At 39.0% G+C, this 14,250-nt stretch overlaps 1 protein-coding gene across 8 annotated transcripts in view; it reads right to left on the bottom strand.

Moving 5' to 3' along the window:
• LOC126279126 (phenoloxidase-activating factor 2) overlaps positions 1-14,250 on the bottom strand; it is a 238,063-nt gene that overhangs the window by 42,311 nt on the left and 181,502 nt on the right. For 6 of the 8 annotated variants that reach the window (XM_049979612.1, XM_049979615.1, XM_049979616.1 and 3 more), the window contains one exon: positions 10,318-10,623. In XM_049979612.1, the coding sequence (XP_049835569.1) occupies positions 10,318-10,623 (306 nt within the window). Of the gene's footprint in view, positions 1-10,313; positions 10,624-14,250 lie in introns of all 8 variants that reach the window. The other 2 variants (XM_049979609.1, XM_049979613.1) reach the window with 1 other exon arrangement.

Genomic DNA, 14,250 nt, shown 5'->3' with positions numbered 1-14,250 from the left:
TTCTTAAATTGTCTACCTGTCCATAATGTAGGTTTTTTATGTCGATAAATCCCCTTCCTCCTTCCTTTCTGCTTAATGTGAATCTGTCTGTTGCTGAATGTATGTGATGTATTCTATATTTGTGGCATTGTGATCATGTAAGTGTATTGAGTGCTTCTAGGTCTGTGTTAATCCATTTCACTACTCCAAATGAGTAGGTCAATATTGGTATAGCATAAGTATTTATAGCTTTTGTCCTGTTTCTTGCTGTCAATTCTGTTTTCAGTATTTTTGTTAGTCTTTGTCTATATTTTTCTTTTAGTTCTTCTTTAATATTTGTATTATCTATTCCTATTTTTTGTCTGTATCGTAGATATTTATAGGCATCTGTTTTTTCCATCGGTTCTATGCAGTCGCTGTGGTTATCCAATATGTAATCATCTTGTTAAGTGTGTTTCCCCTTGACTATGCTATTTTTCTTACATTTGTCTGTTCCAAAAGACATATTTATAACATTGCTGAATACTTCTGTTATCTTTAGTAATTGGTTGAGTTGCTGATTTGTTGCTGCCAGTAGTTTTGGATCAATCATGTATAGTAAATGCGTGATTTTGTGTTGGTATGTTCCAGCAATATTGTATCCATAATTTGTATTATTTAGCATGTTGGATAGTGGGTTCAGAGCAAGGCAGAACCAGAAAGGACTTAATGAGTCTCCTTGGTATATTCCACACTTAATCTGTATTGGCTGTGATGTGATATTATTTGAATTTGTTTGGATATTAAGTGTGGTTTTCCGATTTTTCATTACTATGTTTAGGAACTGTATCAATTTAGGATGTACTTTGTATATTTCCAATATTTGTAGTAACCATGAGTGGGGTACACTATCAAAAGCATTTCGGCAATCAATGTGTGCGTAGTGAAGTGACCTTTGTTTAGTTTTAGCTTGATATGTTACCTCTGCATCTATTATCAGTTGCTCTTTACATCCTCGTGCTCCTTTGCAACAGCCTTTTTGTTCTTCATTTATAATTTTGTTCTGTGTTGTATGTGTCATTAATTTCTGTGTAATGACTGAAGTTAATATTTTGTATATTGTTGGTAGGCATGTTATGGGGCAGTATTTAGCTGGGTTTGCTGTGTCTGCTTGATCTTTAGGTTTCATATAAATTATTCCATGTGTAAGTGTATCAGGGAATGTGTATGGGTCTGCAATGTAACTGTTAAATAATTTAGTTAGATGTGAATGTGTTGAGGTGAACTTCTTTAGTCAGAAATTTGCTATTTTATCTTTTCCAGGGGCTTACCAATTGTGACTAGAATTAATTGCTGGTGACTTCATGTTGCAAAATTATCACTTCAGGCATTTGTGGTATCATCTTGTATGTGTCTGTTTCTGCTTCTATCCACCATGCATGCCTGTTATGTTGTACCGGGTTTGACCATATGTTGCTGCAGAAGGGTTCCATGTCTGTTATGTTTGGTGGATTGTCTATTTTAACGTGTGTGTCATCTATTGTCTGGTAAAATTTCTTTTGGTTTGTGTTGAATGTATGGTTTTGTTTCCTTCTATTTTCTCTTTTTTTTTGTATCTTCTAAGTCGTTTGGCCAATGCTTGTAATTTCTTTTTCTTTTCATCTAATTGCTCTATCGCTTCTTGTTGTGAGATTTTACCTAACCTTTTTTGTTTTTTTTTTCTGACATTTGATGTCTTATAAATCGTGTTAGCTGTCCAATGTCTTTTCTCAGTTTTTCTATTTTGATCTGTAGCCTGTGTTGCCATGCTGGTTTTGTGGGTTTCTTCTGTGTGTTGGTTGGTTCTGATCTCTGCCTAGTGTGTATATTTAGAGTAGTGAGTGCTCCTATATAAACCAGTAGTTGTAACTCTTCCATAGCTGTGTTTTCATTTATTTTGTTGTGTATGATTGTGTTGATAGTTTTTATTGTTGTTTCAACTTGTGGGTTATTTGGCGGTCTATGCAAGAATGGTCTAATGTCTGTATTTGTGTCTTCTATCTAACATGTGTGTCACTTCATGCTCTATTTGTACTTGTTCTGGCGGCAGTCTTAAGATTTCGTGTTCCTCTGATTGTTTAATTGATGTGTGTTGTTCTTTGTTTGCTCTGGGGTGTTTGAGTCCATTACTGTATTTTCTTCTTCTTCTTCTTCTGATTGCACATTATTTTGTTCCACTATTTGTTGTACTTGTTGTTTGATGTTTTCTATTTCTGACTGGGGTATCCTGTTATTTTTGATTATTACACAGATCTGATCAGCTAGTCGTTGTTCTGTTAAAAATTTTAATTCTGGGTATCTGGTAATAAATGTTGTGTATACTTGTGATCTGTATCCAGTTGTGTTGGTTCCTAGGTTTGTTGCTTGGTAATAACAGAACATGAGGTGTCGGTTAACTTCATCTAACCATCTCATCCTCCGTCTTTGTTTTCCTTCTAGGGTGGTTGCAGGAAGCATATCCTGCAAAACACCTCTTTTTGGATTTAAATCATTTTCCAGTTGACTAGCAGTGTTGTTACCATTGTGGGCGGGCAATGGGTTCAAGCGTCGTCCCCGACCATGACGGCGCTTGTCCGAGGCTTCTTTAGTTGTGTCCTGAACCAACTAATCACATTAAAAGGGGGGTTAGCCCTTTTAGTGGTTTGTTCTTTTCATCGTCTTTTACGACTGGCAGAACATACCGGAGGCCTATTCTTTTCCCGGGCCTCCACGGGGATTATTATTATTATTATTATTATTATTATTATTATTATTTCTCTTTCTTGTCTCAGACATTATGTCTGGTTACAAATGGAAAGTGACGCGGACCTTGATCCAGTGTAACTTCCTTTTAACTGTACGGTATATGTTACATTGCATTTAGGAACTTTCGGGTAATTGAACATGTATCAATAATTATGGATTTCTGTAGTTGTATATATAAGTTTGGATGTAGCTGTATTGCATTGATGTACTGGTGGATATTGTGTGGTATGACTCCTGTAGTTGATAGTATATTTGGTATAATGTCAACTTTATCCTGATGCCACATATCCTTGACTTCCTCAGCCAGTGGATGTATTTTTCAATTTTTTCTCCTGTTTTCTTTTGTATATTTGTTGTATTGGGTGTGGTTATTTCAATTAGCTGTGTTAATTTCATCTTTTTATTGGTGAGTATGATGTCAGGTTTGTTATGTGGTGTTGTTTTATCTGTTATAATGGTTCTGTTCCAGTATAGTTTGTATTCATCATTCTCCAGTACATTTTGTGGTGCATACTTGTATGTGGGAATGTGTTGTTTTATTAGTTTATGTTGTATGGCAAGTTGTTGATGTATTATTTTTGCTACATTGTCATGTCTCCTGGGATATTCTGTATGTTTCCAGAATGAAATTTTCACTCTGCAGCGGAGTGTGCGCTGATATGAAACTTCCTGGCAGATTAAAACTGTGTGCCCGACCGAGACTCGAACTCGGGATCTTTTGCCTTTCGTGGTCAAGTGCTCTACCAACTGAGCTACCGAAGCACGACTCACGCCCGGTACTCACAGCTTTACTTCGTCTCCTAACTTCCAAACTTTACAGAAGCTCTCCTGCGAACCTTGCAGAACTAGCACTCCTGAAAGAAAGAATATAGCGGAGACATGGCTTAGCCACAGCCTGGGGGATGTTTCCAGAATGAAGTTTCATATCAGCGCACACTCCGCTGCAGAGTGATAATTTCATTCTGGAAACATCCCCCAGGCTGTGGCTAAGCCATGTCTCTGCTATATCCTTTCTTTCAGGAGTGCTAGTTCTGCAAGGTTCGCAGGAGAGCTTCTGTAAAGTTTGGAAGGTAGGAGACGAGATACTGACAGAAGTAAAGCTGTGAGTACCGGGCGCGAGTCGTGCTTCGGTAGCTCAGTTGGTAGAGCACTTGACCGCGAAAGGCAAAAGGTCCCAAGTTCGAGTCTCGGTCGGGCACACAGTTTTAATCTGCCAGGAAGTTTCATATTCTGTATGTGCTAGTATTGTACATCCGCTTGTGAAGTGATCTACTGTTTCTATTTGTTGTTTGCACAGTCTGAATCTATCTGTTGTGGTATTGGAATCTTTAATGTTATTTTATTATTATTATTATTATTATTATTATTATTATTATTGAAAAGTATCCTCTAGCAGGCAACTCACAGTGGTTTGCAGGGTATAGCTGTAGGTGCAAATTAATATGAACTGTTAGATTAGTAGGCCTACGTGAGATGAATCTGTCACTGTTGAACTTGGAAGCTTGAGTAGTAAATTTGTGTCATCAGCAAAGATTTAATCAAGATTTAAAGCCATTGGACTACCATTTATGTGGGTTGCAAACAAGAGGGCCCAATACCAGTCCTTTTGGCAGTCCATTTGTTATCTTCCCTAATGAATGTCTGCACACTGACTTTGATACTACTAACGGCTTTTACAAATTGCCAGAATTTCTTCTGGTTTTCTGGGAGATCTGTCAACAATATTCTGCTTAGTAACATAGTGAATTTTCTCTCCAGCACACATTTCTCACATCATTGGTGAGTTTCCTGAATGCTTCAGAATAGTAGAGGCTTATGTACATGTCCAGCATACTGAACACTTGGGTATAGAAATGATTACCATTTCAGTGCAGCCACATTAAACAAGTAGAAGTGACATCGTCCACTATCTGTACACAATAAAAGATTATGGAGAAGGTTTCTCATTCAGAAACTGCAATTGAAGGTGGCTGTTTGTGGGTAAATCCTGAAGTGTCTCACGTATGGTAAGAACGAAAAATACCTACTAAAATGTGTCAACATTTGACAGTGGCAGGATCGTGGTTTACCGAGCCTGCTTTATCATTCTGCAATACTGCTACTCACATTGGTCAGGTAATCTAGCTTGCATGCAAGTATAGAATAAATGTGTTCAGGACAGCCATACTCCAAGCAGTAAAGGATTTCACCCTCGTCAACAGATACTTGTGAATAGGCTGTGTAGAATTGTACAATCCTTTGGTCACGAAATGGACTCATTTGCAGCACTACAAATATCCACATACTGTCCAGATCACTGCAGACTGACAGCACCAGCTCTCCACCAATGGCTGCCAGGGACCACTACCCGTTCATGGAGCCTGCAGAACAACTTCACCAGAGGTCACAGGTACCCCAGGAACTAATGTGATACGCCAGGCACGTGATCGCAAATAGTTCCGGCAGATACATCCGCCAAACGGGCTTGATAGGGCGGCACACTGCGGGCAAAGGACAGTTCAGCACACAGCTTGGAAGCATAAAGAGCCGCCACCCCGGCAGCCGTGGCCAGATGCCTCTTCTAGCTAGCCAATCTCTTGCAGATGGACTCGGTATATTCGATAAACATCTAGACATTGTATAATTGTTTTATTGTGATATATCCCCATGAAGAGATAGGTCTTTTCTATTATTATTTGTTATTTTATGTTTGTGACGATCCACAGCTGGGATCGAGTCTGTTGTTCTTTTTGGAGATTGTATTATTGTTTCGTTTTGCCGAGTCCAATAAATTGTTTTCGGACTTGCATTTTCCACATTTCTATTCTGCTAGTGCAGATACTTCAGTGTGATCCCTAGATGAAGCGGCAGAGAGGCAAAACAGCAACAGTGCACAGACAGTGGTGCACTCGACAGCAGTAAAAGGCATAGGAGTGGCACCACGTAACCTCTCCGTGCAATTCCTAGCTCTTCACACAACTTTGAGAGGGTTATATCTTGAGGAGAACAAACATTGTGAGATTGCATTTGTCATCTTCATTCAGGCAAAGCAATTTATGTGACAATATAGGGTGCCACGACACAATCACCTCCAGCTTGAGTCGCATTACTCCACTAATGCTGATGACTGTGCCCTATGTTGCTGGTCTGTATGAAGTCTTCGATCTTAACTCTTACTTTGTTTCTTATTCATGACATTAAGAATATAGTTTAACGTGGAAGTTCTCAACCAGTGCTTATTATTTGTAACCTGCTTCTAATTGACTTAACAGAAGGTTGAATCTTCACTGAAATACTGAAAGAAGTACTTTCTGTTCTACGAGGAGTGTCCAGTAAGTAAGTTTTCATATTTAAAAAAAAAACCATATCAAATCCAATTTATCATGTGAAAATAATTTTATTGGCATTGTACAATACTTCTTTTACTTTTCTACATAGTCGCTATGTTTTTCTGAACACTTTTGGTAACGTGGCAAAAGTTTTCCAAACCATTGTTGTACCAGGTCAGGCCAGGTCACGTCCTGTGCTCCTAACCAGCTGTTCACTGCTTATGTGACTTCATCATCCTGGACCTTTGTCTTGCAAAGTTCCTTTCCCTCATAATAATGCTCTGCCTAGTTCACTTTGAATGACCTAGCAAGAGCTGGTAAGATTCAACTGGAAAATGTGTCATCATCCTCCATATTCATCAGATCTTGCCCAAAGATATTTTCACATATTCCCCCAACTCAACAGTCATCCTGGAGGGAAGTACTTCAGCACTAATGATGGAGTCACATCAACAGTGAACAGTTGGTTTCAAGGACAGAAGCAGACCTGGTACAACACAAGAATGGAAAAAACTCTTGTCATGTTACAGAAAGTGTGTAGAAAAACATGGCAACTATGTAGAAGAGGAGCAGTGTGCAATGTGAATAAAATTATTTCAACATAAGTTGTGTGTAATGTCTTTTTATAAAATAGGGAAACTTACTTATTGGATGCCCCTTGTAGAAAAAAGGTAAAGTAAACATTTAAGACGAGTGAGAAACAACAGTAATAGGGATGGGAAATGGATCAGTTGTAAACTGACAGGTAAGGTGTTCAGTGTGTTTTTAAAGGAAGTACCATTTTGAAGTTCTGTGGAGAAAACTTTGTGAATGATGGAATAGTACAGATATGGGTCAAAGCAGTCAAAGGTGGCCATACGAATGGTCATGATAAGGAATGAAATGGGCAACCTTCAGTCATTGTTGATGGTTTGGTGCAGAAAGTTGATGAGAAAGGGAGAGAGAACAGATACTTTACACAATTGTTACAGAATGTTGAAGCTATTGTTGAATCCTGCAACAGGTTTCTACAAGGATGGTATTCAAAATATGGCTGCACAATATGACAAGTGCCTTAATATTGATGAGAATAATGTTAAAAAGTACATTTAAGTACAGGCTTCCATGTAAAATAAAATTGCGAAGAAGAGTCTACTGGTTTTATTTTTATTTCAAAATGGTACTCTGTTAAAGAAAGTGTCTAGTATCTTGCTTAATGGTTTCACTTCACATAATGACACAAAGGAAAGGACTACACATGCAGGTGCACTTGATAATCTGAAACACAATACAATCAAAATGATACTTGCTACTAGTGAAGATGTTGAGTCGCAGAAGGCACAGCAAAAAGACTGTCGGAAAGTGAGCTTCTGGTCAACACGGCTTTTGTTGGACACACACACACACACACACACACACACACACACACACACACGAATGGTTTCACAGGTAGCCCTACTCCAATCCGGTCACAAACAGTGTTGCATTCTATGTGGGGATGACAACCAACAAGCTGTCTGTCCGTATGAATGGCCACTGATAAACTGTGGCCAAGAAACAACTGGGGCAGCCAGTTACTTAGGATGCCACCCAACATAAAGTTCTTCACTTCAGTGACTGCTTCACAGCTTGTGCTACCTGATTCCTTCCACCAACAACAGCTTTTCTGAACTGTACAAGGAGCTCTCCAAGCGATATATCCTGCATTCCCAGAACCCTCCTGAGCTCAATCTTCATTAGTCACTGACTTTACACAGCTAGCCCCTTCCCTGTTCCAATTCCAGCACTACACAGTGTGTGTGTGTGTGTGTGTGTGTGTGTTTGTTTTACAAAGGCTTTGTTGGCCGAAAGCTCACTTTCAGACAGACTTTTTGTTGTGCCCATCTGTGACTCAGCATCTCTGATATAGTGTGTAGCAACTACCCTTTTCATGATGTTTCATTCCACCCTGGATTTTCCACTGTTTGAAGCACAATATAAATATTTCACTGCAGATAATGTTCTGGGGAACAAATGAACAAAACAGAACAAACAATCTTAAAGATAATAAATGCTGTATGAATTATGGCATGAAGTAGCAAGAGAACTCATTTCACTGAGTTGTTTAAATCTATGGAACTCTTGACTGCTCCATGTGAGTACATATTGCAAACAGTGATCCACGTAAAACAAAGAGAGAGAGAGAGAGAGAGAGAGAGAGAGAGAGAGAGAGAGAGAGAGAGCGAGGGAGGGAGGGAGGGAGGGAGGGAGGGAGGGAGGGAGGGAGGGAGGGAGGGAAGGAGGGAGAGAGAGATAGAGGGGGAGAGGGAGAGAGAGAGAGAGAGAGAGAGAGAGAGAGAGAGAGAGAGAGAGAGAGAGAGAGAGAGAGAGAGAGAGAGAATTAGAGAGGGAGAGGGGGGGAGAGAGAGGGAGAGAGAGGGGGTAGAGGGGGGGAGAGAGAGGGGGGAGAGAGAGGGGGGAGAGAGGGGGAGAGAGAGGGGGAGAGAGAGGAGGGGAGAGAGGGAGAGAGAGAGAGAGAGAGAGAGAGAGAGAGAGAGAGAGAGAGAGAGAGAGAGAGAGAGAGAGAGAATGATCAGTAGCCAGTAAACAGGTTTCTACATGAACATTTAACCAGATCCAGCCACCAGTTAAATCTCAAATTTAAAAAACCAAAATATTGTGCTGTATAATGGAATTAACTACACAATAAACCACCAAAAGACATCAAAGGCAAAAGTGAAATACATGCCTTCAGGAATACCCTAAAAAATTATATGTTACAAAAGTGTTTTTATACCATAAAGTATTACCTAAAATAATGTCTAAATTTTGTTAATAATCATGCTAATGATTAATTACTGCAGTTAAGAGGCACTTTGCTATATGTTAAATATAACAATAAAATAATGTGTCCAAATGGGTAACTCAGTAAGCCTTATCTATTTATTGGTGTAGTTGTGTACATTTATATAGCTTTGCATCTATATTTTATGTATTTGTGTGTTGACAACATACATACAATTTACATTTTCCACAGATGGATTAATAAATAAATAAATATTAAATAAAAGAATTAGTGGGACAATGCCATGTAATGGGTTTCTAAGCTACTCCCAGTTAAAGTCAAGAAATATGAGATTTCAACAATATGAATCCTAACATAAAAGAAACAAGCCTACTCATTTACTAAGGACCTATTTGTGCAGCACTTTGTGATCTGTAAACATGAAGTTCCTCATGAAACATAAAAGGACAGTTGCTGTCTGAAACTTACATAAATAAGTGCTTATCATGTTTGCATGCCCAGGAATGACCTAAGATATTCTCTTTTAAAAGCAGGGACTCTGAAAAATGATAGCTGACCAGGTCATCCATGCAGATTGAGCCTCCAGGCAAACATTGCCAAGTCTGAATAGGAATGTATAAAAGGCCAAAGAATGAGGGTTTTTGATGTTGTCGAAATGATGCCCAATGATCTATGGTTTGATGCCTTTCAGCAGAGAAGCTGAATGTGAGGAAAGTGTGTGAAAAAATGCAGGAAAAAAGTTGCACAAATGAAGAAAAGAGCAGATTTTTATAAAACAAATTATTGTTAATGAGATGTGTAGTTTCGCATACGATACAGAAATCAAGTGGCAATCCTTCCTTAGGACAGGCAACTTGTTCATATGAAAAGATATCACGTACAAGTCACTAAGTCCAAGGCTATGCTTTCTTTGATATCTAGGGCATCATTTTGACAGAATGTGCTCCCAGAAATAATTAACTAAATGTATTACAAAGAAGTTTTCAAAAAAATGCATAAAATTATGAGAATGAAGTAACCCTAAATGAAGAGGAATGAATAGCTCTTGCATCAGAACACTGTATCGGCCTGTAACCCTTTGTCAATGAAACATTTTAGCTAATAAAACTGTATGCTTCTGACATTCAAATCTGTGCTAAAAGAGTGTCACTTTGATTTATATCTCATAGTGATAACAATTTCCTTAGGATCAAATGATGAAGGGAATGCAACATGCATAATAATAGCCTTAAATTTACTGAGAGCCTCTGGTTTCATTTTTCTTCTTTTTAATAGTACTAAACAGTAAATAGCAGTAGACAATGAAATTCACTCTTTACAAACACAAATTAGACTAATAATAAATTGCTTTCATCAGAACACCAAGGACAAAAAAAATCTCTCCTGACAATCATGGAATGATCGTTTTAACACACACACACACACACACACACACACACACACACACACACACACACACACACTCTACAGTCGTAATTTAGGCCAAACTCTCTGAATACTTGCCCAGCTACACAATGAGCGGCAGTCAGAACAACTTCACGGTGTATCAGTGAACCACCACATTGATAAACATTCAATTTCTCTGGGTTTCCATTGACGCTCTCTTCTCTGAGGATTGCCACCATCCAAGGGAATTCCCCAAACTGTGCCTCATTGTCATTGTTGCCAGTTATGCGGAAGCCCACGCCTTCCGGGTTACGGCGGCCACAGCCACTTCTTATATGTGGAGTAGGTGTGATAGGCCTGTCCACAGTCTGTGGTTTCTTGCAGCAAACATCCAAATAATTTTCACAAGGGCCATCTTGAATCCTAAAATTCAGACATAAGAACAAAATATTACAATTTTTTCTTTAAAAAAAAGCTGGCAAAGGGCACAAGTGTAAAAGCAATATATTTACATAAAAAATGGCTCTGAGCACTATGGCACTTAACTTCTGAGGTCATCAGTCCTCTAACTAACCTAAGGACATCATCACAAACATCCATGCCTGAGGCAGGATTCGAACCTGCGACCGTAGCGGTCGCGCAGTCATTTACATAATATTAACATACTTTGTGTAACTGCATGTGTTTATTTATTGTATCACAGGAAAATGTGACTCATGAAACTAATAAATTGTGAGACAGATTTGCCAGCCATGAGGTGAAATGTGCATAACATCTAACACATATATACAAAAGTAGAAGAGTGTCTTCAAATGCGAACATTTTTTATTAGGCACTGATAAGCATCATGCCAGCATCATTCCAGAGATAAGGACAGAGAGAGAAGCAAACACAGATAAGGGGGAAGAGAGATGAATAGTGAAATTAAGAGATGAAATGAAAAGTATTATGGAAAAACAAAGGGGAGCGGGGGGTGGTAGTGTCAATGGAGATTCAGAATTGGAGGGTATCAGGACACAAAGATGTGTTGGAGGCCAAGTTCCCCTCTTCACAGTCCAGTAAAACTGGTATTAAGTGGTTGGCTCCAAATAGCTGAACAGCTGATGTGATACAGTGAGCATCTTTGAGTTATGCTGTACATCATGTTCAGGCAACCGGGTACTGAATATCCTGAGATGGATCGTTATTCTATGCCCATTCATGCACTCAACCAGATTAATGGTGTTCACATTTACACAGAAAAAATGAAATGATCGTGTGGCATTGATGGCCGAGAGGCCCCATCTGGGGAAGTTTGGCTGCCAGGTGCAAGTCTTATTTCAGGTGATGCCACACTGGATGACTTTCATGTCAGTGGTATTGATGAAAGGGTGATGAGGACAGCACAACACCCAGTCCATGAGTGGAGAAAATCTCCAACCCAGCTGAGAATTGAACCCAGGCTCACTGCATGATAGACAAACATGTTATCACTCAGCTAAACAGGCAGTCTACTTATATAGAAGTCTGTACAGTGGACACAAGTTAGCTGGTGAACAACAATCACTTTTTGCAAGTTGTTCTGCATTGGATATTACCAGTGGTGGGGAACTGGAGTACCACAGTGAGATCACCACGTCTGTGCTCGAAGTGTGGGACTAGCTCAGATGTCGACTCCGTCCCTGTGCCAATATCCGGGATATTGAGGACCATTTACATGTGTTACAGGCAGCTCCAGGAGAGAACACAACAGGTTTGTGATATGCTTCCAAAACTAATGACTGCACACATCCGGGCCAGAATGTGTGCAAATATACTGGTAAGCAGGCACATACTGCCGAGTTCTTTGTTAATTGGACTCTATACTTTAATCACTGAATTTACATCACATACTCTTTAAACCACAAAGTTTCATTTTGTTTTCACTGGGTAGTTAATTTGTTTTGTCAGGCAGCTTATATTAAATTACTGACGAGGAACAAAAAGAAGAAAAATGTGAGCATCGAGGTCTTTTACTAATCATAAAAGTAACACTAAAAACAAAAAAGAAAGACAAAATAGGAGCATAAACTATTAGTTTGCGGTTATCATCGTATGTGTAAGGTTTGTGGAACTGTGAATTGTTATCTTTATCACTGTATTACGAAGTGAAGAAACTGAATTATACATTCACTACTAGCTTATCTTATAAATAGAGTAAAATTTGTGTGAGATATACATATCATTTATATTTTCAACTATAGTTTTGTTTTTATTTGCGACACAGAGGGGTAACTCCATCGACCATCAAAAGCAAAGATGAAACAGTCCTCAACCTGAAGGTCTGTTTGAACTTCACAGTGCTCAATTAATAATGGTGTTGTCAGTGGTGGTACGCTCTCGCCTTAACGTGACTGCTGAAGTTATTTACTCAGTCAGCGATAGAGACCTTACTGCTTACTGTGGAATCTGAACCGATGTGTGACTTGGTATTTTTTCCCCTACACAAGTCATTGCCAGACAGAAAGGAAGTACACAGTCAGTGAGAGAAAATCCCGGTGCCAACAGATGATCAAGACCAGGGTTTGCAGTCTAGCACTTCCTAAGTAATTATAAGACGACCACCTTGGCAAATAAGGATAAACTCTTGTGCAAACTCAATCAAAGCAGAGTCATTCTAATGCTAACGTACATCAATTTAATAATGATAATCAGAATAATAACAATAGTCAAAGAACTGTTAGAGATGAAAATACTGAACAGAGCAATACATGGAATAGACAGCAGTGGAGAGGTAAATCACAAGCTATAACATTGATAATCATAGGGACTAGCAACCTACAGCATCCACCAGTATTAACTGTAATAACACAGAAAGGGGAAAACTAGAGCACTTCCAGGCAGGGGATGGACCCAGGAGCAGTTGAAAACAGGTTGTGACAACTGAATTCTAATTTAATGAAGTGTGATAAGGAGAGAAGCATATCGGATGATTCATTACAAGGTAGGGAACAAAGTCCTAAGAGAGATACATCTGAAGCTGAGTGTAGCTGCAGGGTGGGCACCACTGTGATGACCATTATTACGAGTTATGGTAATGAAACCTGTGTTCTTAGAATAATGCAAGATGCTGTATGTTTTCTCTGTAATACTTGTAAATGGGATGAAAATAGTAGGAATTACAGGAAAGTTAGCTAAGCAACTATATACTGAATTATTAGTGAAATTTAGTCTACAGAAAAATGTCTCTGAATAAGCAGTGTTTTTAGTACCAGGGTTGACTATACCAATGTATTGTTGTTGTGGTCTTCAGTCCTGAGACTGGTTTGATGCAGCTCTCCATGCTACTCTATCCTGTGCAAGCTTCTTGGTCTCCCTCTACGATTTTTACCCTCCACGCTGCCCTCCAATACTAAATTGGTGATCCCTTGATGTCTCAGAACATGTCCTACCAACCGATCCCTTCTTCTAGTCAAGTTGTGCCACAAGCTCCTCTTCTCCCCAATTCTACTCAATACCTCTTCATTAGTTATGTGATCAACCCATCTAATCTTCAGCATACTTCTGTAGCACCACATTTCGAAAGCTCCTATTCTCTTCTTGTGTAAGCTATTTATTGTCCACGTTTCACTTCCATACATGGCTATACTCCATACAAATACTTTCAGAAACGACTTCCTGACACTTAAATCTATACTCGACGTTAACAAATTTCTCTTCTTCAGAAACGCTTTCCTTACCATTGCCACTCTACTTTTTATATCCTCTCTACTTCGACCATCATCAGTTATTTTGCTCCCCAAATAGCAAAACTCTTTTACTACTTAAGTGTCTCATTTCCTAATCTAATACCCTCAACATCACCCGACTTAATTCGGCTACATTCCATTATCCTTGTTTTGCTTTTGTTGATGTTCATCTTATACCCTCCTTTCAAGACACTGTCCATTCCGTTCAACTGCTCTTCCAAATCCTTTGCTGTCTCTGACAGAATTACAATGTCATTGGCGAACCGCAAAGTTTTTATTTCTTCTCCCTGGATTTTAATACCTACTCCAAATTTTTCTTTTGTTTCCTTTACTTCTTGCTCAA

The sequence above is a fragment of the Schistocerca gregaria genome, chromosome 6, assembly GCF_023897955.1.
Source record: "Schistocerca gregaria isolate iqSchGreg1 chromosome 6, iqSchGreg1.2, whole genome shotgun sequence".
Lineage (NCBI taxonomy): Eukaryota > Metazoa > Arthropoda > Insecta > Orthoptera > Acrididae > Schistocerca > Schistocerca gregaria.
This window is presented reverse-complemented; position numbering and strand designations above follow the sequence as displayed.